At 45.8% G+C, this 23661-nt stretch overlaps 1 protein-coding gene across 1 annotated transcript in view; it reads left to right on the forward strand.

The window, feature by feature from the left end:
* The window catches only part of SLC1A1 (solute carrier family 1 member 1), a 76231-nt gene that overhangs the window by 34070 nt on the left and 18500 nt on the right, over positions 1-23661 (forward strand). Inside the window, exons 2-4 of the mRNA XM_044265978.1 lie at positions 6660-6800; positions 20886-20978; positions 22553-22667. Of these exons, the coding sequence (XP_044121913.1) occupies positions 6660-6800; positions 20886-20978; positions 22553-22667 (349 nt within the window). The remainder of the gene's footprint in view (positions 1-6659; positions 6801-20885; positions 20979-22552; positions 22668-23661) is intronic.

A 23661-nucleotide genomic window follows, 5' to 3' on the forward strand; every position in this document is an offset into this window, starting at 1 on the left:
AGAAACAGAATCTTGTGCATAAATCTACGTGAGATTTATTTTAAGGAATTGGCTCACACAGTTGTAGGTTCTGTTAAGTCCAAAGTCTGTAGGGCTGGCAGGCAACTCGGGTAGGGCATTGGAGCTGGCGTCTTGAGGCAGAATTCCTTCTTCTGCATGAAACCTTGGTTTTTGCTCCTCGGCCTTCAACTGATAGGATGAGACCACTGAGATGCTCAAGGGTCATCTCCTTTAGTTAAAGTGAACTAATTGGAGACGTTCGTCACATCTACAGAATACCCTCCCCCGCACCTGGATCCGTGTGTTATTGACTAACTGGTACTGTAGCCTAGCCAGGTTGACACAGAAGACTAACTGATCATCACAGCCTCATGTTATAAGACTCCATTTATATGAAATGTCCAGAATCGACAGATCAAAAGAAAGCAAATTCGTGGTTGCCAGGACCTGGGCCAAGGGAGGGTTGGGGAGTGGCTGCTAATGAGTATGGGTTTCTTCATTGGTGATGGAAATACTCTGGAACTAGATAGTGGTGATGGTTGCACAACATTGGGAAGGTACTAAAAACCCCTGAGTTGTGCATTTTAAAAACGATAAATTTCATGTGAATTTTATCTCCATGAAAAACTGCCCCCACGCCCTATAATTATACAGCCGTTAAAAAATTACAAGAGGGGGTGACTGGGTGGCTCAACGGTTAAGTGTCTGCCCTCAGCTCAGGTCGTGATCCCAGGATCCTGGGATCGAGCCCTGCATCAGGCTCCTTGCTCTGGGGGAAGCCTGCTTCTCCCTCTCCCACTCCCCCTGCATGTGTTCCCTCTCTCTCTGTCTCTCTGTCAAATAAATAAATAAAATCTTAAGAAAAAAATTACAAGAGATAACTCTGGACTCCGGGAAACACACTGAGGGTTACAGAAAGGGAGGTGAGTGCGGGGACGGAGTAACTGGGGGGTGGGCATGAAGGAGGACATGTGATGTGATGAGCACTGGGTGTTATGCACAACTAATGAGTCACTGAATGTTATATCAAAAGCTAATAATGCACTATATCTTGGATAATTGAATTAAAAATACAAGAGATAATATACAAGAGATAATTCTTTTGAAATGCTTAGCACAGACTCTGACATAAAGTAGGTACTCCATAATTGTTAACCATTACGTTATTTTTTTCAATTTTTTATTTAAATCGTGATTAGTCGCAATAGTATATGAAAAAAGTGAAAACAATTTCTCTTCACATATATTTGAGTTGGTGAAGTTCGGAGTGAATTTTTGAGCTTGTTATTTCCGGTAGAACTGTGATAATACTGCTTGTGCCGTAAGTACATTTTTTAAGGGTTTAAAAATAAAGCTTTACAGAGGCATCTGTTTGGAGCCAAAGTGCACGTAAAGAGCTCTCACTGGTGGGAGAACACGAGAGATGGGAGCAGATCTGTTTCAGGGGAAGGACAGGCTAGAATCTATGCAGTGTACACATATAGTCATTTGTTAATAACTATTCATTCTACGCTTTTTATTTTCTGCTTATCAATGTTCATCTTAGTTGAGCTCCCAAAGAACAAGAAGGCATATTGCTAATTCTCCTAATATAGTACCCAGCAAGATGGCATGATTAGATCACTAGTTCTGGGGTAATTAAAAATATTTTTTCCCTTGCCAATAGTTCTTATTCAATCAAGCCAAAATCAGTCTGTGTATCAGAGAACCATTCGGGGGTTTTGATTAAAAAAAAAAAAACCCACAGATTTTAATCTCTTTCCTGAAAATACCCTAAAACAGGAACAGTGCTGTTTTTATAAATGCAATTCAGCTACCATCCCCAGATTAATTTTTGTAGCTATAAAAAAACATGTATGTAAGAACAAATTTTTATAGCTACAAAAAAACATGTATGTAAAAACATAGAACCTGAAAAGTGAAGGGGAGGGGAGGATAGGTCGGTATAAATTATTTTACATGACTTTTTCTTTCATCTGGATTTCTAGAATTCTCTCTCTCTCTCTCTTTTTAAGATTTTTATTTTTAAATAATCTCTACACCTGTTGTGGGGCTTGAACTCACAACCGCGAGATCAAAAGTCACACACACCACTGACTGAGCAAGTCAGGCGCCACTCTAGAATTATTTCTTGAGCAATAATTTTTTATGAGCTTAGAGTTAAAAAAAAAAAAAAATCACCCATTTCTTCCATGATAGGGCTACTGGACTGGCAGTTGTTTGAGACAACATGAACTTGAAGAAATCTCCAGCCCAGGTTTTAATTGTTTTCCTCCCTAGTGTCTTCCTTCCCTGTTTCACTGATACACTTAACCATGAAGAGTGGGGGAGGCCCAGCCAGCTCTCTAGGAGCCAATGAACTGATCCTATGAGCCCATTTTATTTTGTTTTTCTAAGATTTTATTTATTTATTTGAGAGAGCGAGAGCACACGCAGGGGCAATGGCAGTGGGGGGAGCAGGCTCCCCACTGAGCAGGGAGTCCAATGCAGGGCTCAATCCCAGGACCCTGATAATGACCTGAGCCGAAGGCAGACGCTTAACCGACTGAGCCACGCAGGCGCCCCCTACAGGAGCCCACTTTAAAGCTGGGGACACCAAGGCTCAGAGATTATCACAGCATCTTGGGCGTTAGAATGGACCTTGAGGGCATCTCATCCAAGCCTTTTGCCCCATACCTTCAATCCCACCACTCGATGATGGGAGAGGTTAAAATTACAGCCCAAGTTGACAAACCTTATAAATGGCAGAGCCATAACTCAAACCGGTGGTTCTAACACACAGCTCTTCCCAAGCTGCCTTTGGGCTTGGGCTCTTCCTGCCTGCAGGAGAGAAAGCCGCCCAAGAGTGAATTGCTGGTAACTGATGGGGCTACAGAGGTCTACATAGCAATTCTGCCTTCGGGCTTCCTTGTTGGCCCTGCTGAAGACCTCCAGAGAGCTACGTCATTCAGAAAGGTTCTTCTCTTTCCCTAGTTCTGGGAGTGATCCTGCCAGGGGGGTCTGACCTGTGTACCTCCAGGCAGGCTTGTGTTCCCAGCAGCCTTTGACTTTGAACACCGCTCCATGCTCTTAAGATCTGGCCCTGGAAAAGGGTAGAGAAGGATTGTGTGCTCAGGGAAATCCCAACTTCATCATGGGACTTGGAAAATCTTCCATTGATTTTTCTTAGCAGGCATCCAATTTTTCCAAACTGCTTTGAGACCAGGATAAAACCCACATATTTACAATGTGTAACTCCTGGCCGAAGTTCTTCGCCAGCCACTTCTTAACCCTTGAGGGTTCCGGGATGACATCTCTGGCCCAGGGTTAGCCTTTCAACTGCCTTTCCAGCTCTTGGTTGGTATTTATATTTTTCTCCTTTTCAGGAGAAAAAAGGAAGGAAGGAAGGAAAGGAGGGAGGGAGGGATGAAAAGGAAAAAGGAAAGGGGAAAAGAAGAGATTACAATTTGTGATACTCAACCTCAAGAACACGCTGATAGAAGGTTTTCATTACTAAATAGAGTAACCTGTTCATGGAGCTGTCACTTCTGAAAGCTTTGAAAATACTCCTTGTGGTGACTCTTTTATCTCTCCCGTAAAAACCCATTATCTGGATCAGGGTTGAAAAACAGCAAGTACGCTTCTTTGTAATTTCCCTGCATTTATTTGGGGTGGAGATGATTAGAGGCACAGCTAATTGCTAGTAATATAAAACCCTAAAATTGGAGCCCCTCGGGGGTTTTTTTGCTACTCAACAGAGTGCTTTTGTGGTGGGTTTTTGAGCACAGACACATCTTCTTTCTTTCTGCACACAGAGCTTTCTTTGACATACAAGCCAAAAATTTACTTGAAGCAACCTAAGGAGTATGAGAGAGAATGTCTGTTTGTTTGGTTTTTCAAAACACTGAACACAACCGAGTACCCTTACAGCATAAAGTAGGTATGTTCCATATAGGACAGCTGAACACAGGCATTTTTTAAGCAGGAAGTGAGCACAACGTGCTTTTTTTTTTTTTTTTTAAGATTTTATTCATTTATTTGACAGAGAGAGATCACAAGTAGGCAGAGAGGCAGGCAGAGAGAGAGAGGAGGAAGCAGGCTCCCTGTTGAGCAGAGAGCCCGATGCGGGACTCGATCCCAGGACCCTGAGATCACGACCTGAGCCGAAGGCAGCGGCTTAACCCACTGAGCCACCCAGGCGCCCCACAACGTGCTTTTTAAATTCACTTAAAATATTTTGAATCCTTGGCGTTCTGAACCACTCTAGAATCTCTAATCCTAGGTTTTAAAATCTTTTTTTTTTTTTTTTTAAAGAGAGAGAGATCACAAGTAGGCAGAGGGGCAGGCAGAGAGGTTTTTTTTGTTTGTTTTTTTTTTAAGATTTTTATTTATTTGTCAGAGAGAGAGAGGGAGCGAGAGCAGCACAGGCAGACAGAATGGCAGGCAGAGACAAAGGGAGAAGCAGGCTCCCCGCCGAGCAAGGAGCCCGATGCGGGACTCTAATCCTAGGTTTTGAAATATGAACCAGGCAGGATTGATATTTAGCTTTTTTTTTTTTTTTTTTTTTTTGGTCTTAGCTACAATTTGAGAAATGTTTGTTCCAATAATTAAAAATGGCTGATCAGACATACCTTTAAAATGCATGCCTAAAATAAAGAGATCAAGACAACGATGGAACAGTTAGGAAAATAAAATTAAACCAAGGATAAGGTCACTATGCAGATACTGACGAGATTCCTTTATTTGGCCCTATTAAGAGACATTGGAAGTGCACCTGAATTTAAATGAAAACTCTAGTATTGATTATAATTCACACATCTCTTTGTTGCCCTAGAGTTCGTAACTGTGACCGAGCCACTGTAAATTTTCACAGACTGAGTCTGTAAGGGAGCAGACCCAGTGAGGTCCTCCTTGAGTCTTTCTGCTGTAACTGTTTTATCTCTCACTAGCCTGTCATCCTCAGAGGCTGATGAAGGAAAAAAGATGTGCCAGTCATCCCAGCCCATCTTATGTCTTGGTTTAAAAAACATGGGGGGTAGTGGGGCGTCTGTCTGCTCATTTGAAAGAGCACGTGACTTGATCTCAGGGTTGTGAGTTTGAGCCCCAGGTAAGGTGGAGAGATTGGTTAAAAGAAATAAATAATTTTTTAAAAATAGAAGTAAGAAATATAAAAGGGGGGCGCCTGGGTGGCCCAGTCAATTAAGCATCTGACTCTTGGTTTCAGCTTGGGTAGTGATCTCAGGGTCATGAGGTTGAGCCCCACATGGGGCTCCATGCTTAGCGCATAGTCTCCTTGAGATGCTCTCTCTCCCCCTTTCCCTGCTCATGCTCTCTCTCTCTCTAATAAATAAATAAAATCTTTAAAAATATAAAAGGGCAGTGTTGCAAAGGATCAGTGTGGGGCTCAGAAGGAGTAAGGCAGTTAGATGTTGGGACCATTTGGAAGAGGATAAGTAAGAAAAGTTTGTGATTTGTCATTATCAAAACCAGCCCCAGAAAGAATTCCTGTGGATGTCTTGTGCAAGCAAGCTTTCAAAACTTGAACAACATGGGTTTAACCTGTGCGAATCCATGCACACACAGATATTTTTTTCAATAAATGCGGTCAGGCACTGTAAATGTCTTTTCCTTACAACTTTCTTAATAACATTTTCTTTTCTCTAGCTTAGTTTATTATAAGATTCCAGCTCACAGTACGTATAACATACAAAATGCACGTTAATTGACTGTTTATGTTCTGGGTAAGGTTCTCAGTGAACAGCAGGCTATTAGTAGTTTTGTTTTTGTGGAGACAGAAGTTATACGCAGATTTTGACTGTGTGAGGATTGGTGCTCCGAGCCCCAGCATTGTTGAGGGGTCCACTGTGTAACATTTCTTGATTTCGAACACTTCCCTATAGCCTCAGTCTCCAAGGCACTCAGGTTCAGTAACTTCAGGCCAATTTGGACACGTCATCGTCTAGAAATAGCCAACACAGAATGGAGAGCTTTAGACCACACCGTCGTTCAACAACATGTAAATATATCAAACCAAAGGAACCTTACGTTGCTATTAAAATCACAAAAGGTGCATAAACAGAGAGTATCATGGAAAGAGTATTTATGAGAAAGTGAGAAAATTAAACACTGATATGTAAACTATAGAATGTGAAACACCTGGGGCACTGGCTGGCTGGTGAGTTGAAAGAATGTTTGAGTCTTGATCTCAGGGTGGTGAGTTCGAGCCCCAAGTTGGGGCTAGAAATTACTTTAAAAAAAAATAAAATAAAAAAATAAAAATAAAATGTAAGATGCCTAAGGTAGACAAAGACTAAGGGGAGTGTGTAAAAACAAAATAGTTATATTGTGTTGACAAAGATGATGTATTTCTTTTCCTTATAGTATTTTTTGATGTTTTGTCATTATAAATAATATAATTGGAGGAGAAAAGAAATAAAAACCAAAACTTTCATGTGAAGAATATTTTTACAAACTCACTGAATAATGGGTACTTTGTGTTCATTAAAATGTGATTTGTTTTTTTAAGTCTAACATTTACAGAATTGTGGAAGAGCACCTAAACTGTTTCTCTTGCCAATAAAATGTGGTTGGGGGTTGAGGGGATATTTTTCCCTAGAGATGTATACAGAAGAACTCAATGCTGGTTTTCTTTTCTCCTTTCCAATCTTTGTCTTTCTTAGGGATCACCATAGGAGTCTTGGTTCGAGAATATGGCAGGCTCTCTAGTCTGGAGAAATTCTACTTCGCTTTTCCTGGGGAACTCCTAATGAGGATGCTGAAACTCATCATTTTGCCATTAATTATATCCAGCATGATTACAGGTACCTTAAGAAAACTGATGGTTCTCTGTGATTATTTAAGGAGATGTCTGCTAAGTTGTTCTTTTCTAATTATGGGAAATATTGAAATGCATCTGAGCATCACACGCACACACATATACTCCTTTCTTGGAAAGTGTATATTTGCTTGAGTGGAAATATTTCATTACTCACAGGGTGGCATGGCTCTGCCTAGGGCCCTGTCCACGACAGCTCGAATCTTCCTTTGGCCATCAGTGTGGTGTCTTGAGGGAGAAGATGCCATTTTCAAACATATTATAAATAAAATTCTACCCAGGGCACAGGACATTTAAAAAAAAAAAAAAAAAAAAGCCCACATGTTTGGTCACTGAAACGTCAGCCAGTGTCCCCAGGCGAAATGTGGGTGTCAGTTTTGATGTTGTTTTGAGTAGTTCAGTGTTTCCCAACTGCCGCCATGCCCCGCCCCGCCCTCTATGAGCCTGTGCTCTTGAGTCTCTCCGCCTTCCTCACCCCTCTTCCACGGCTCCATATGCCTGCCCTGAAAACTCACAGCCACACGCTGTGGGAAACGGTTAAGGATGGGTTTGCACCATAGTTTGAAAGCCTAGTATTTTAAAATCCGAACTTGTGACCCAGTTTGGTTTGGAAATGCTTCTTCCCTTCTAGGTCACTCTGTTGCAGGGTCCCTTTAAAGAGCAAGCTTCCCTCTGGAGGTAGAAATTAATTTGGCTCACAAAAATGTCATCGGTCTCAATGTGGTAAGCTTTGTAGTGCCTTCTGTAGTTTCTTGTGCTTATCTTAATTCTGCCATGAAGTAAAATGTGGCCTGATGGTCGCTGATTGGTCAGGTTGAAAAATCAAGGTTTTCCACAACCATGCAATTAGGATTCTTGGCATGTCCTCTTCTAGAATCCACACCCCCCTCCCCACCCAAACACTGCTACCACTAGAAAGACCTGGGGCTGATATATGCAGAGTTCTGGACGTTGGCTCAGGAAAGGGAGGGTGGGTATCAGGATCTGCTGTACTCAGCAGCCAAGTTACTTGAAAAGCTATAGATTTGGCTATTGAACTTCCCAAGTGCCAAACTCCAGTCAGACTAGAATCCCCTGGGAGCTTTGTCCTTAAATGGTCTTGGTCTTCTTGGCTTATTACAAGCCTGAAAAGAACATTTCATTATTTTTATGTATATATTTAATATGCTTTGAAATACCTGGTCTCTGTTAGACCCTGCAACCTGGGGGCCAAATCAGTAGGCCAGTGGTTTAGACCATGTATGATTTATCTGTTCAACTTTAAATTAGCAGAAGCATTTAAAATTTGGAAGATTTCATGTAAGCACCCAGATTTCCAGGTTCCTCTGAAAAGAATTAAGATCAGGAAACACTGGACCCGTGTCCCTCCATGGACCAACCAAGATGGCTATTCTGTTTAGTTGAAGCAAATACACTGGAGGATCCCATGGCCCCTACCTCTCCCTAGCCTCTGATACCCCATCCACTGCATTTGTTTACATTTTCTCCTGGCCCCGTAGCTTTTGGCTTTATAATCCCAGAGCGTTTTCTCCACATCAAGATTCTAAATCTTTTCTTAGGCTCCTTAGAGAACTTGATGAAAGCTTTGGACTCTCTCCCAAGAAAAATGTTCACGGTTGTACGTACAATACCATATTTTGCATGCAGTTGTACAAGGTACATAAATCACTTCACCAATACCATTTGAAACTGGGGCCTAGGGCGGGGGGCACCTGGGTGTCTGAGTTGGTTGAGCATCCAGTTCTTGCTTTTGACTCAGGTTATGATCTCGGGGTCGTGGGATTGAGCCCCACAGCAGACTCCAAGGCGCTGAGAATGAAGCCTGCTTGAGAGTCTCTCTCCGCCCCTCCCCTGCTCGCTCACACTTTCTCCCTCTTAAAGGTAAAAAGATAGATAAGATAAACAAATAAATAAAATTTGGGCCTATGGAAGAATGTATGGAAACTTGATCCAAATTAGGCAGCAAATTCAAAACTTGTGTATTTAACCAGGTTTTAGAAGAAAAGGTAAAAATGCATTACGAATATGCTCATATAATATCAGATGTTGAAATATGTACCACTCTTGGCAGTCAGTAACTGGTGGTATTTTTGCAGTCTGGGTGTTTTGTGTGCTGGCTCAGCCTTGCAGATAATCTAGGAGAATAATTTGCAACCATCAGCTCTCGGCTCACATAGCCCAGCTGCCTTCTAGGGCGGTAGCACAGGTCTGGGCATTTCTACATTTTTTTCTTTAGCAAAACCCCCAGCAGAGAAATAGGAGTAAGAGAGAGACCGAAACCACTGACCAAAGGGACGTGAATAAAACAGTCTGGAGCAGTGATGCCATGTTCCTGATTTAAATTGTCAGTTTAAAGGGGAAACATAATATTACTAGTGTTGGCAAGGGTACGGGAAAGCAGGCTCATTCATACCTTGTCGATTATTAACTGGAACAAACTTTTGGGGGGGTGCAGCTTGGAACATATCCTGATCTCTCCCCACTTGGTAATTGTACCTCTCAGAATTTCTTGAAAATAGTCAGAGATCTGTTCAAAGATTTGGGTACAAGAATGTTCAATGTAGCATATTTTTTACAATGGTGGTGAATTATAAACAATCTAAATGTACGTTTTACCCCCAAGTTAGGATTCTCTGCAACCGTTAGAAACCTTGTTTTGGAAACATTTAATGACATGTGGTTATGTCCTCACACGGTATAAATAAGGAAGATAAAAACAAATTATACAACAGGATGCTGTGTACAATCCGAAATTTATTAAAATTTATGTGCGTTTTTAAACATTGGGACACACACCAAACAGTTAATGATGGTTAGATCAGGGTAGTAAGGAAACATAACTCATTGTGCTTTCTTTACATTTTCAAGGCAAACACATGTGTGTTATTTTTGTTTGTTTGATTTCGTATTTTCTTTCTCTCTTCCTCCCTCTTTCTCTTTCTCCCCCTCTCCCTCTTTCTTTCTTTTTTAAGAAAAAAAAAAAGGGGGTGGTGCCTGGGTGGCTCAGTGGGTTAAGCATCTGCCTTTGGCTCAGGTCATGATCTTGGGGTCCTGGGATCGAGTCCCCACATTGGGCTCCTTGCTTAGTGGGGAGTCTTTTTCTCCCTCTGTCTCTCCCCATGCTCATGGTCTTGCTCGCTCTCTCTCTGTCTCTCTCTCTCTCTCACATGCACCCTCTTTCTCTCAAATAAAAAAGAGAAAGAAAGAAAAAGGGAGTGGGCTGGGTTTGGCTCTGTGCTCCTCCCGCTGAGCCTCTGGCAGGGTCCCCCTCCCCTCCTCCCCCCTGTGCTCCCAGGCTCCTGCAGCTCCTCACCACCTTTTCCCTGGTGCCCCACCCACCCCTAAATCCTGCAGGGGTCCTCAGCCCCCCTCCCCCGCCCAGGAGGGAGACAGCAGGGGAGAGCACAGGACTCCTATGGAAATACACAAGAAGAGCTCTTTTCACATCCAAATGCCTTCATAAACCCAGCAGATCAGTAACTTATTTTATGTACCTACTAGGACAAAGGAAGATGGATATTGGAAGATGGGGAGAGTGAAGCGAATGCCCTTAGCATACACAAATTAGAAATAGAAATAAAAATTGAGACCTGCGCCTAGCAAACTGTGGTTCTGCATAAAGGAAACTCTCTTGACAAATTAACAAAGAGGGGGAAAAAAACCCTCTGCCATCAAAGTCTCAGCTGACATAAAAATGTACTTTATAGCTATTTTTTTTTTAAACAGAAGGAGGCTTCTTCATGTGACAAAGAGGGTAAGATGTCGCATTAATCGGGGAAATTTGAATATAGGCTGGGTGTTAGATGGTATCAAGAAATTGTTGATAAATTTTCTTAGTGGGGATGATGGCCATTAGTTACATGAGAAAATGTCCTTTTTGATGAGTATGGAATTATGTAGGGATAAGATGACAGAATGTCTAGAATTTAGTTAGGGTAAAAAAAAGAGAAGGCAGAGTAGACAAAATCTCAAGACATTTTCAGAGGCAGGCAGCGTCGGCACTAACAGAATCCTTCCTGTAATTTAACATCTTGAGGGACACACGTGTGATGATCAGACTGTTAACATTGAGGTTTCTAAGCTGTATTTGTAGCAGACCACCAGGGGAGTAGCAAGGGAAGTGGCAAATGCAGATGCCCGTAGACTGTGGCTCTGGAAAATCCTGGTCCAGGTCTCAACCATCCACTGAGTTTAAATTCAGGGAACGTTTTCCTTGATACACAATGATAATGACTTGAGCCTCCTAGGACCAGCGTGGGAAAGGCAACGGCCCCTCAACGGTCGCTTCCAGAGCTTCCTTGAGCATCTTTCCAAGGTGGCGCCCCAGCTGTGCTGAGGCAGAGGGCCCCATCTCTTCCATTCCAGCCTCTCTGCCCCTACCACCTGGGCCAGAAGTGCTCTGCCAGGCAGGGCTGCACCCCTGCCCTGGTGTCTCCTGTACCTGCCACTCTGACCCTGAGGACCTCCCCCCTGTACCCCTCTAGCCTAAAACAGGAATGAGAACATAATTCTTCATAGCATAGCTGAGCCCAGGCTGTTCTTTGGAACAAAGCTTTATGAAAGGTTGGGGAGTGAAAGTAGGGGAAACACCAGTTTCCCCTAACTACACCAGGTGCTCCCCAGTAAAGGTCTTCTGAGAGGTCCAGGGTCTTAAGAGGGCTGCCCCTTTTTAACTGCCAGCCTAGTCCTTCCTACATATGACGATGGACATTGCCACACCCCTCGCCCTACACGCTGACACTAGGTTTTGAAAAGGACAGATTTCACCATCACACAGTGATAGTGCGTGTCCTGGTCCAGGGGCAACCTCTCCCTGGGAGGACCACCATCAAGCAATATCCACTTTGGAGGAAACCCTCCTCTGGGCTGCAGAGGGATGGTCTGCCTTGGGGACCCCATCAGGAGACTCACACTGGAATGGGTGCCGTTAGTGCCTGCCGGGTGGGGGCCACAGCCGCCCAACTCGCAAGACTTGGGGGTCTGTCCAGGCTGGGCTGTGCTGAGTCTGTGCCAACTCTTGGGCGCGGCTCCTCCCGGGAGCAAGATGCTTATTCCTGCCCGTTCCTATGTCGCTTCACGCTGGATTTCTACACTCGCTGACCCCTCAAGAAACCGCAGCAGTGAGCAGCAGTCCACTCCAAATCCAGACCAAGCCAGGGAAGCTCCCTCCTTTCCCCCCACCCCAAGATCCCGAGTCCCAGGGTGCTAGTACTGCTTTCGCCTCCTGAACAAATCACATGACAAACGTAAGACGTCGGTAGGAAACACTTGCATTCTGTTTACTGCGGACCTTCCTGTCTGGGTAGGAGCCCTGGCTGGGGACTGGATTGACATTTGTGGGGAGCTTCAAGGGTAACTGTAAGACTCCACCCTTCAAAGATTTAAAAAAAAAATTGCTTCAAATTTTAAATTATTGTCACTTAAACATCGACATCAGGATTTCCAGATTTAGGGGGCTTGATCTCAACTCTAAGGCCAGAGGTTTTCCGCTGCCTTTTAACCAAGAAAATAAGTTAAGTCTTATAGAGGCTTAGTCAGTTGGTCTTTTAGCAAGCAGGGGTTTGCAAACGTTCTTTGTAAAGGAACAGATAGTGAGTGTTTTAAGTTTTTCAAGCCAGACGGTCTGTCCAGCTTCCCCACAGGCTGTCACCGGAAAGCGGTCGTAAGCGACGTGTAAGTGATGGGCAGAGCCGTTTGCCAGTCAAGTTTGTGTTTGCAATGACGGGAGGCCAGCCAGCAGCCGGTCAAGATGGCAGACAAGAGGGGCACCTGGGTGGCTCAGTGGATTAAGGTCATGATCTTGGCGTGCTGGGGTCAAGCCCCACATCAGGCTCTCTGCTCAGCAGGAGCCTGCTTCCCCACCCCCACCCCCTGCCTGCCTCTCTGCCTACTTGTGATCTCTCTCTGTCAAATAAAGAAATAAAATCTTAAAAAAAAAAATGACAGGCAAGACTAGTTTGAACTCTCAAGATACAGGTTAGTTGAGGTGGAATTATGTGGCAAAAATAAACCAACAGAGCAAACAGCTACTCCTCGTATCAGGCAATGAGTATAAATGCCTCAAAGAGATACTGAGGAAGGGAGAAGTCAGTCAAGGTTGTTGGAGGTGCCTGTTTTCTCAGGAAGCGGTGACGCATTTGGGTCGTGTGGGCTAGGGAAGGCAATTTTTTTTTTTTTTAAAGCTATGTATTCATTTACTCATCAGCCACTGGGTACCTGGGTGCTACCCTGTGTCCTCCAGTGGAAAGAACGGTGCCGTGTGCCCCCTGAACCAGGTGAATTCAACATTTCTTAACCCAAACTGTGTGAAAACAGACAAAGAGAAAGCCTCCTGGTGAGGTGCCTGCCACCCACCTGTTCACGGAGCCCAGGAGTCCACGAGTCCCCTCGTGGGCAGGAAGGTAGAAGGGTAGGAGACACACGTGTCACTTGGTTGTACCTCTCGCCCGAGGGAGCTAAGAGCATTTGAGGTCAGCTTCAGCTGGTGGTGGCACGGGTTGGGTGGGGGAGTATGCGTGTTTTTCTGGAAACAGTGGTAGGTTTTTTGGAGTTTTATCTCTAGAAAAACTGTCATTCCCGGGTGACCTGTAAACTTAAAACTTCATGCTGGGGAAGGCAGGGTCGCAGCCCGAAACTGTGCAGACCAAGAAGGAAACTCTTGCCTCATAGGCAACATCTGTAACCACTGGGCTCTGCCTGAATCGAAGGGCTTTTTTTAACTTTCCCCAGCCTCCATGGAGAACCGAGAAAATAAGATGATCTAAGCAGCTTTGCCCTCATGAATTAAGCATGTCCCTAAGATCATCGGGAAATTCGCGTTGAGTTAGGACACAGCTCTTGAAGCCGGAGGACTTATTATATTAATTTGATGTCTACGATGCCTTTTCTGCAAAAAGGAAAGGGGCACCTAGTGGATAAAGAGTGGAGCTCCCACGATGAACGTGCCGCTTACTACGGCGAGCACATGGAAAGTGGCAAGAGAGAAACAGGCCCTGCTTCAGCCTCATTCTGAGACAGTGAAGCCCCAAGAATCAGCCAGGAACAAGCTTTAGTTTCTGCCGATGCCATGACTCCATCGGCCCACAGCTCCGTTCGACTGTAAATTAGCCTGATTTTGTTTCTTTTTTTAAAAGGAGTGAAAAACCATGCAAGGACTGTGATACACCTTCTCTGTGTTCAATGCATGGACCTGGGATACCACTCCTTCATTCATTCACTCATTCACTCATTCGTTCATTCCATCTTTAACATCCCAGGCTCTGTGCTAGGCACACATGACAAAGATATGAGTCCTGTTCTGGCAGTGATAAGTGCCTTGTGCGAGTGAGGATGGTGGAGGGGACGCTGGGATGGAGTTTTCAAGAAAAGATCAGAATCCATCCGATGAAGGGAGCAGGGACTCCAGGCAGGAGAAAACAACAGACGGCACGGCATCCCTCAGGGAGGACAGTGAGCCTTCGAGTGGCACTCTGGGGAAGAGGAGTGGGGTTGGGAGGGTACATGTGTGCCCTCATCAGGTGTCTGTCTAGGCATGGGGAAGCAAGTGACAGCGGTGACCGCCACCCGGGCTGTGCTCTGCAAAGCAGCACCCTGAATGGGAAGTATTGTTTTGTTTTGTTTTATTCATATTTAAATTTTAATTCAGTTAATTAACATATAATGTAGTATTGGTTTCCGAGGTGCAGATCTGTGATTCGTCAGTCTTATGCAATTCCCAGAGCTCATTCCATCACCTGCCCTCCTTAATGCCCAGCACCCAGTTATCCCCTCCCCCCCCCAGCAACCCTCAGTTTGTTTCTTGTGATTAAGAGTCTCTTATGGTTTGTCTCCCTCTCTGGTTTCATCTTCTTTCATTTTTTTCCTCTCTTCCCCTATGATCCTCTGTTTTGTTTCTTAAATTCCACATATCAGTGAGACCACAGGTAGGGAAAAAAAGAAAAAAGAAATTCAATTTCTTGTTAAAGGTGGTAAGGCAGACATCATCCCGGACCATCGGCTGCGAAGGGATTCCGCAGTGGGGAAGGGGGGAGAGATGGGGCTCAACTCTGAATACCGCATCAGCAAGCGAGAACTGATCCTCAAGGAGCAGGAGAGGGGGGGATCCGTGGGTGGAAAATCACTGAGAGAAACCATCAGAGGAAAGGGGGATTCTGGCTAAACCAACCTAGTAGGATTCTTGCTGAAGGCAGGCCAGGGGGATGGTGGAAAATGGGGGGCCTGATTAGGGATGCAGAGTGATCAAATACTGGGTTTGGTTAAACCGACTTAGGAAAGTTTTTTAAGAAAACTACATGATTTTGCAGGGAAATACACAGATGATTTAGGAGAAGGTCCAGAAGCCTGACAAAATGTAGTCAAACAAAAACGTTGGTCGGTATCAATCACAGGGGCAGGAGAGTCTAGTGGTGAAGCGAGTAGACCAAGGAACCAGTCTGCCCAGGTTTGAATCCCAGCTCTGCCACTTGCTAGCTGGGAAACCCTGACAAGTTACTTAACTTGTCCTCAACTGTGAAATAGGAAAAATAGTAATACTCTGTCGTGATATTCCTGATATCATCAGAAGTTTCTAGAAAGTCCCTATGTTGGCATCAGAAGCTACAGAGCCAGTATCAGAATTGAGCCATACAGATGCAAGTACACACAATGCATTCATTCTGGAAAGGAAAACTTTATAAAAAAAGACTTACTCTTCGTAAGATACTAGATTGTAAAGTTCACCATATAAGTGATAAGCATGTGAGTGGCTTCCATCCAGAATCCTGAGCTACCAATTTTACAGGATAAGGACAAGCAAAAAGAGAGCTCAATAATACTTAGGTTGTGGTTAATAAAAAGAGAGAGAAGCTTCACTAACTGTTAGCTATCCCGATGTCAAAGCATTCCTATGGACTTTGAAGAGAATGGCTGAGTTCCTCACATCCTCTAAGGTGTGTTTCATGCTCCTACTGAATCATAAGCCTCCCATAAAAGCTCTGGGGTCTTCTGAAAAGTGAGGCCCAACTATAAATAGCACCAAGACCTGTGGTATTGAAACAAGATAATAAAAATATTGCAAACCGCTCCCTGAATGGCTGAAGACCAGGAGACCGGCCAGCTTCTTCTTGACACACTTTGAACATCAAATGAAGAATCTGCAAAGTGACCTTTAGTGGGTTCTGCGCAAGGACCGGTTTATTTTGTTAACTTCACAGAATAGTCTAAGGTGGTGACATACCTATTTTTAGGGAGTTCTTTGTATTGATGCCTCTAAGAAAAGTAGATGTGATGGGCAAGCCGTGCCCGGGAATATATTTTGCATCCTCCTGTCTGCCTCTTCTCTTTCCCTGTTACATCCCAGGGGTATTAATCAGGCAGCAGAGACGTGCCTGTGCTCTGGATTTGCGAGGTGAGGTATCCAGCCTTGTTTTCCCTGTGAAATGAACTTGTTCATTTAACCCTCTTAGCAACCCAAGGAAGTCTTAAGGTAGGGGAAACCTTATCTCCATCATCAGAGATGAGGACAATTCCAAGGACTATTCAAGATCACGCAGATCATAAGAGCAGCACCTGGGACTGGTGCAGAGTCTGCGGTTCTGTTCTGGAACATTCTGCCATCCAGGGAGCAGAGACTGAGGGAGGGGCCTGCGGCAGGGAACTCTAACTAGGTGACTCATTCTACCGCCACACGTAAGTCAGCCTCCTCCTCCATGCTGACACTAGGTGTGCATGGGTGACCATGCAGACTTCTGGGCCTCCTGGCCTCCGTGCTGCTCACTATAGTGTGAAAGACAGCTGGCAAATAATGAGCCCATTGATGCAACTTGTGAAATGTGGTATGAGCAGGGTGCCAGGTGAGGAAAACAGAGGAGCCTGGTTCAGCCTGGTGACTCAGGGAAGGAGCCCCAGGAAGAGACTTGAACGTAGACAAGCCAAGAGCAGAGGGAAGGCAGTTGGCAGAGAAATGAGTCCCTGAAAAGTGGGAGGGAGCTGGGTCTGCTCCGGGGCGAGGGCTGGGGGACCACCAAGCTGGAAGCTGTCACAGGCTGGGGGTTGGGGGGGCGGTTGCAAGTCTCTTCAGCCAGGATGAGGATTCGCTAGTTTGTCATCCGTGCCGTTGGAGGTCATACCAGAATGTGAAATGGGCTGATGGATGCTCTTACAGCATCTCTTTAGTGGCGGTGTGATGAAGGAATACAGAAGGATTCTGGAAAAAAAGAGAGGGAACGAATGAGCTAATACTTGCTAGTGCCTTCCGGTGACTCTTTTGTGCAGGAATAACGGGGGCTACTTGCAAGTACAATCACGGTCTAGGCCCTGTACTAGGTGTGTTGTCGGTACTGTTTCTAATCTCCTCGGCAGCTGTGCATCTAGAGGTGGCGCTGTCCGGCTTGGCCGCCGGTACCCACGTGTGACATTCATGAGTGTTAGGCAAGCGAAAACTCCCAGTCACAGCAGCCACGTTTCAAGCGCTCGTTGGCTGCACGTACCTTCTGGCTACGACATCAGACCGCAGGAGTAGCGTTTCCATCATCCCGGAAGTTGCATGAGGCAGTGATGGTCTGGAATTTCGTAGCACATGACGAGAGCCAGCAGGACACAGTGGTTAAGCATTTGGCCTTTGGGGTCGAATCTGGGTTGGGATCCCAGCCTCACCCCGGTATGGAGCGTGAGAGAAGGCGACCCCCTTCACCTGCCATCATCGCCCGCTGCGCAGTGTGTATATCATCATCATTTTTATTATAATCATCGTCAGCATGTTTGCTGTGATTGGCAGGTAGGGCGTGTCGGGCTTCCAGACGGACATTTTATCTTCACATGAAAGTCAGTCATGTTCCTGTTACTTACGGAGGTTTTCAAAGATGAGGCTGTTTTCTGGCTTCTGTTCCCAGCCTCTGCGGCGGTCACCACCTCTCTCCTCAACACCGTGTTATGAATCCAAGGACCCGGACGTGGGGGCGAGCTCTGCCCCCGATCGGGGATGACTGGAGGGGTGGAAGGGTAACTCTAGAGGTCGCATGTAGAGGACGATGGTTGGTTTGAACACATTTCTGATCTACCCAGGAGAAGTGCAGGACAGAAGTCGATTTGAGGAATGAGAAAGCCCTCTCGAAAGTCCTACAAGACAGGTGCTGTACTCCAGCGGAGAGGAGCTGGCTGGCTGCTTTGGGGGATGAATTTGCTTCCGGTATTTCCACCCAGAATCTCATTATTACAAAACCTTTCGGGGTCCTGGAATAGAAGTAGGGGCACCAGCCCATGGCCAGATCATTAAGACAAATTAAGACATATTAATATATGCTGGAAACAAAACAATTACCTACATGGATTTAATTTGTTTCCCTGCTGGAGGAAACCCCCGAGAGGGCACAAAACATGTACCCAAGAACAGCTCTGCAGCTCCCCTGCGAGCCTGGCACTCGTCAGCCCCCGAGGGGCTGAAAGTCGCTGAAATGAGCCCTCTGCCCAAGGGTGGTCTGTCTGAAAACAAATCCTCTCTTGGACCAGGATTACGTGCACCTGCTGATACAGGTGACCTGGAGTTTTGTTAAATTGGTGATTTTCCTTTTTTTTTTAATCACCTTATTGATATAGTTATTTTTACCATTTATGAAGATAATGCCCAGAGCTCTAAAATAGGATATTAGAGCACATTTTCTATTCACATTTAAAGTTAGCAAATTTACATATTTGTATTATTGTTTGCTTTTTTTTTTCTTTTTAGATTTTATTTATTTATCTGAGAGGGAGAGAGAGCGAACGAGACAGTGCAAGCAGAGGGGGGCGCAGAGGGAGAGGGAGAAGCAGACTCCCCACTGAGCCAGGAGCCCGCCTTGGGGCTCAGACCTGAGACATTGACCTGAGCAGACGCTCAACTGATTGAGCCACCCAGGAACCCATCTGCTCTTTTTTTGAGAGACTGAAGTGGACTATGAGATAGTTCCTTCATTTCTGAGTTGGGGCCTTCAATGTCTCTTGACTTTTTGTTGTTATCGCTGTTGTTGCTTCTTGCCCAAGTCATGATTTTTAATTGTCTCACCCTGAGGAGAAGACGGCCTTCTCCCCACACCCAGGTGCATTTTTTCCAGAGAGAGACAATGGAATCATCATCGGAGTTCCTCTAGGCTGCGTCTGGGACAATAGGCCCATCAGATGGCGATGGCACACTCTTGTCCCCGGCTTGGCAAACGGACCCTTAAAACATCCTGGGGTGGTCACCAAGGAGGCCAGAGTCCCTTCTCTCAAAATAGTAGCCTCCAGAGGCACAGTCCCCAGCTGGGAGGAACTGCACGTTGACAGGGAGAGATGATTTCTTCTGTCATCGTGATGACGACGATAGCTTCCTTACAGAATATGTACAGTTATATGTGAGAAGCATAACCCCCAGTCGCTTTTAAAAAGGGACATTTTATAGTGTCAGGAGTGAACATACAAGCTACCTTGTATATTCCTTGCGTGCTGGTAGCCGACAGGTTTATGGCCTTTCCTTGGGGCTGCCCTGCACATCAGGCTTTGCTCACGGCTATGGGACCTCTCACGCGGGCGGAAAATGCAGTGACTTTCTATGATGATCATTTGACTCCGTTGGTTCTCATTTTGGAAAGCAGGCAGGGTAGGAACTGAAACCTTCAAATGACAGCTTGCTGAAAGGTGTTTGGCTGCTTCTTCACTTCCCCATCTTGTCTGAGGAGCGACATCCTTTGGCTCGCTTTAGAGAAGCATCTTTCCTGGAGGTCAAGGGTTTCTAGCAAGAAGGGATGTTCCCTCCCACCTCTACAAGTCTTCTCGGCACTCTGGACAGCCCTTCCGGTCCCAGGCGACGTCGGTCATTTGATAGGCCATTTGAGCCTGCAGCTAACACTGTGGCCAGAAGTTTCTTAAACTGGAAATTTATAAATTGGAAATCTCTGTTTATATCCTACCTCTGGAAAATGGATATTTTAAGTTGTCTCACAGAGCCATACATGATAAGGTTGCTAACGTAGAAGCAATTTGAAAATCACAGAAAGAAGAAAATGTGCTAGCCAGGATAAATAATGAAATTGCGGGGATTGATTATGGAGGTTGGCACCGAGACTCTCCAAAGCTCCGGCAGTAAGTGGATTATTAACTATATTATGGTTCGGTCACATGACAAGATTATGTAGCTACTAAACTTACCCTCAGAGGCAATTTACAACAAGAAAATTCTTGCAATACCGTATGAATAAGAGAGGATTAAAAATGATAGAACTGGACTCCTTGGTGGCTCAGTGGTTGAGCCTCTGCCTTCGGCTCGGGTCATGATCTCGGGGTCCTGGGATCGAGTCCCGCATGAGGCTCTCTGCTCAGTAGGGAGCCTGCTTCCCCCTCTCTCTCTGCCTGCTTCTCTACCTACTTGTGATCTCCCTGTCAAATAAGTAAATAAAATCTTAAAAAAAAAAAAAAACTATAGAATTAGCTATGTTTACCAAAAACAACAAACGACAAAAACAAAAAACAAAAAAAAATCAAGAAAAAAGTACCAGCAGGAAGTTCACCAGCATGTCAGCTATGGGTGATGAGACAGAGTGGTTTTCGTTTTCCTTCTTTCAGAGTATTATCATGAACATCTATTACCTTCATAACCACACACAAAAGTTATCTTTTTGGTTGATTCTGAGCTTCCTGACAGAGAAAGGCAGAAGGGCAAACAGTCACAAGTTTTATGATGTTCATTAGTGAGGACAGAACAGTCTCCGCGCTCCAAGATCAGATTTTCTGGACCCTGAATTCCAGAAGGGGTTTATCCTGACGGCTGTGAGGGGGTGGGACATACAAAGTTTGATGCAGTTCTTCGAGCAGGTGTGGGAGGGGAGGGCTCCTGTCTCTGACCAGGCAGCGGGGCCTCCCTCCCGCCCTCCTTCCGTCTCCGTTCCCTATGGGCCCTTTGAAGGTTTCCTTTGCCCGTTGCGTCCTACCAGACGGCATGTGAGATGGTCCTGGCGGGTGCAGAGGACACCTCTCACGCTTTGTCTCCCAGCCTGCGGGTGGACCCACCTCCAGTGCTGGAAATGGCGTTTTTAAAAAACGAACGTAACTTGACTTCTCCCCTCCCCCTCCCCACTCCCCGCAGGTGTAGCCGCGCTGGATTCCAACGTGTCGGGCAGAATCGGTCTGCGCGCCGTGGTCTATTATTTCTGTACCACCGTCATCGCTGTGATTCTAGGTAAAATCTATTTCGGATTCCTTATTCCTCTGTATGATGGTGACTCGTCCTTTAAACGTATCTGGGCTTTTTTTTAATGCTTTTTTTTTTTTTTTTAATTCAAAAAGTAGTTTTGTCAACCCACCATGAAGCCTTTGGGCTTAAAGTCTACCCAGCACCTTTTCTATAAAGAAAATACAGGACTGACTGAAGTGTAGCCGTGAGCCTTATTCACGTTCCTGGGCGACAGTCCTGTGCCTTACCAGGTTCGCTGGGTAGAAGGAGGTGACGCCAAGAGCTTATATAATCTGTAAACGGAGTGATTCAGCAGCAGTAGTGGAGTTGAGTGTAATTGTGAAATATTTCCAAAACGATGCCATTGCAGGGCGTTTCGGATTTCACGTGGTACTCAGAGTAAAATTCCAGTTCAAAAACGGAGAAAGTTCTAGTAAGGGAACATCGCTGCTCTTGTGCCTTTGGCATTCTTTTGTGAAGAAAGTGCGGTCCGTCCTTCGTGACCTAACGTTTTTAAGGCCGCCCGAGTGGGAAGAGAGGCTGGAGCGTACACAGATGTTGCGGCTGACGTGACCGCGGTGCTCTGCTTTAATGGACTGTTAGGACATGGTGAGGTTGGAGTCGTGTGAGGCAGGGCATCTGGGAGGGCCCGAACCCTGCCTTAAACCAAAGCCACCTCTCTCATGAGGTTCCTGAGGGAGGGAGACATGAAGGGGAAAGCCGGTGTAGGTCTCTCCAGCAACCCTGAGAGGGAAGAAGGAACCACACGCACCATGGTCCTTGGACTCGCCCACAGACTCCCCTCCCTGGCAAAACTGACCTGCTCGGCATCCTGACGTCCTGCTCCGTGGACTGGCATCTCCCTCCAGTCAAGCAGTCTCTCCTGCCGTGATCTGCTCTCCAGCCTCCACCTTTGGCCACCTCAAAGGACAGGAACCCATTACCTCCAGGGGCCAAAATGGCGCTCTCAGATACTCCCTGTTTAGACAGTTCCTTACGGCAAGAACTCTCTCTCCCTGTAACACCTATTTGCCCTCACTCCATCCCCGCCAGAGTCACAGGAAATGCGACTTTCCCTAACCCTGAACATTTATTGGAGTAGACAGCAGCTTTCCAGATTTTGAGAGGCTTGGGATATAGAAGGAAGATAAGGCATGTTCTGTAGGCACCTCAGGAAAATAACTAGCATGTGTGGGCAAAAATTACATAAAAATATTGAATGGGTGCCCTGAGCTGGACATCACCGTCACCCAACCCCTGCCTAGGCTGACCTCCTAAGCTAAAGAAAACAGAAAATTCTCAGGTGTTTCCAGAAGCAATTCTGGAATGCATCTCTTCATTTAAAAAGGGGGCAGGGGGCGGGGGCGGAATTTCTTCTGCTTAATTTAAATGGAAGAGTAATTAAGGCCGCTGCTGAGGCCCCGGATGGGGTTCAACATCTTGGCCGGACCTCAGAGTCTCCTTCCAGTATTGCCTGCTTCCACCATGCCCCCTGGTTCTAAGAAGGATGCACTGTTGGGGGTCAGGGGCAGGTGTTCTGGAAGGTTCTGAGCGCTCGGTGATACTCTCCTTGGCCGCAGGCATCGTGCTGGTGGTGAGCATCAAGCCTGGCGTGTCCCAGCAAGTAGACGAGATTGACAGGACAGGCAGCAGCCCCGAAGTCAGCACGGTGGACGCCATGTTGGATCTGATCAGGTGCGTGTCCTGCCAGCCGGGCCGCCCCGTGGCCCTGCCGCCTCTGATGCTGCCGTCACTGGGACCCACGCATGCTCTGAGGCTCTGTTCCCGCTGGTTTGAAATTTCTGATAGTTCTTGAATCACTGTGTTTGTTCAGTGAGCCCTGTGCCCCCAAATTACATATCTGGGCGTGCTTGCCAGACTGTGGGTCCAAGAGCGGTTGAGAGGAACAGGCTCCTCCGTCTGGATTCAGGATGGACAGAGCTGCAGAAAGTATATACTTGTTGCATTAAGATGCTGGGCTGAGCGGGGGATGGGATCTGTTCTAAAGGACACGTGAAGAAATACACTTTTTAATTATACAGGAGAAACCCTTTTATCAGAAGCAATCAGGGCTGGAAATTGGTTAGTTAATTTTAAGATATCAGTTAAAGCAAAAAAATAAAAAGACACAGCTATGCCTGACAGATTTTGTTGACACCTATAATTTAAATGGCATTTATTTGCCGACCTCTGACATGAGGCCAAGGTCTTTCCTTCGAGTGTGTCAGGTGATTATAATTTCGTATCATTTCTCTCGCACCTGCTGTCCTTACAAAGGCATCATGTACAGTTTCCAGGCTCAGTTTCCATGAAGGAGAGCAACAAAGCCCTTAGAAACGGCTAACAAAGCTGCACACCGGTTTTTCTTTCCATTTCAGTGGCCCTCCCAAACCTAATTTAACCACAGAAAGCTTAATCCCGTGCTTTGGCCGAGTTTCCAGGCGTGGAGTTTAGAGTTGATAAACACCACACCTTCTGTTTCCTAGTCCTGTTGCATCCATTCACATCATTCGTAACTCAGTGACTGACCTCGCTGATGTCCGCAGTTGGCATAAAGACGTTGGGAGCAAAAGCAGGGGACTCGGGAAGCCTGCGCTCCCGTCGACGAGCGCGGAGGGTGCAGGACATTAAGGACGTCCCTGGGCGGTGAGCGTCCGCCTGCCAGTGCTGTGTGGCGCGGGGCACAGCA

Source organism: Neovison vison, chromosome 9, assembly GCF_020171115.1.
Source record: "Neovison vison isolate M4711 chromosome 9, ASM_NN_V1, whole genome shotgun sequence".
NCBI classification, from domain to species: Eukaryota; Metazoa; Chordata; class Mammalia; order Carnivora; family Mustelidae; genus Neogale; species Neogale vison.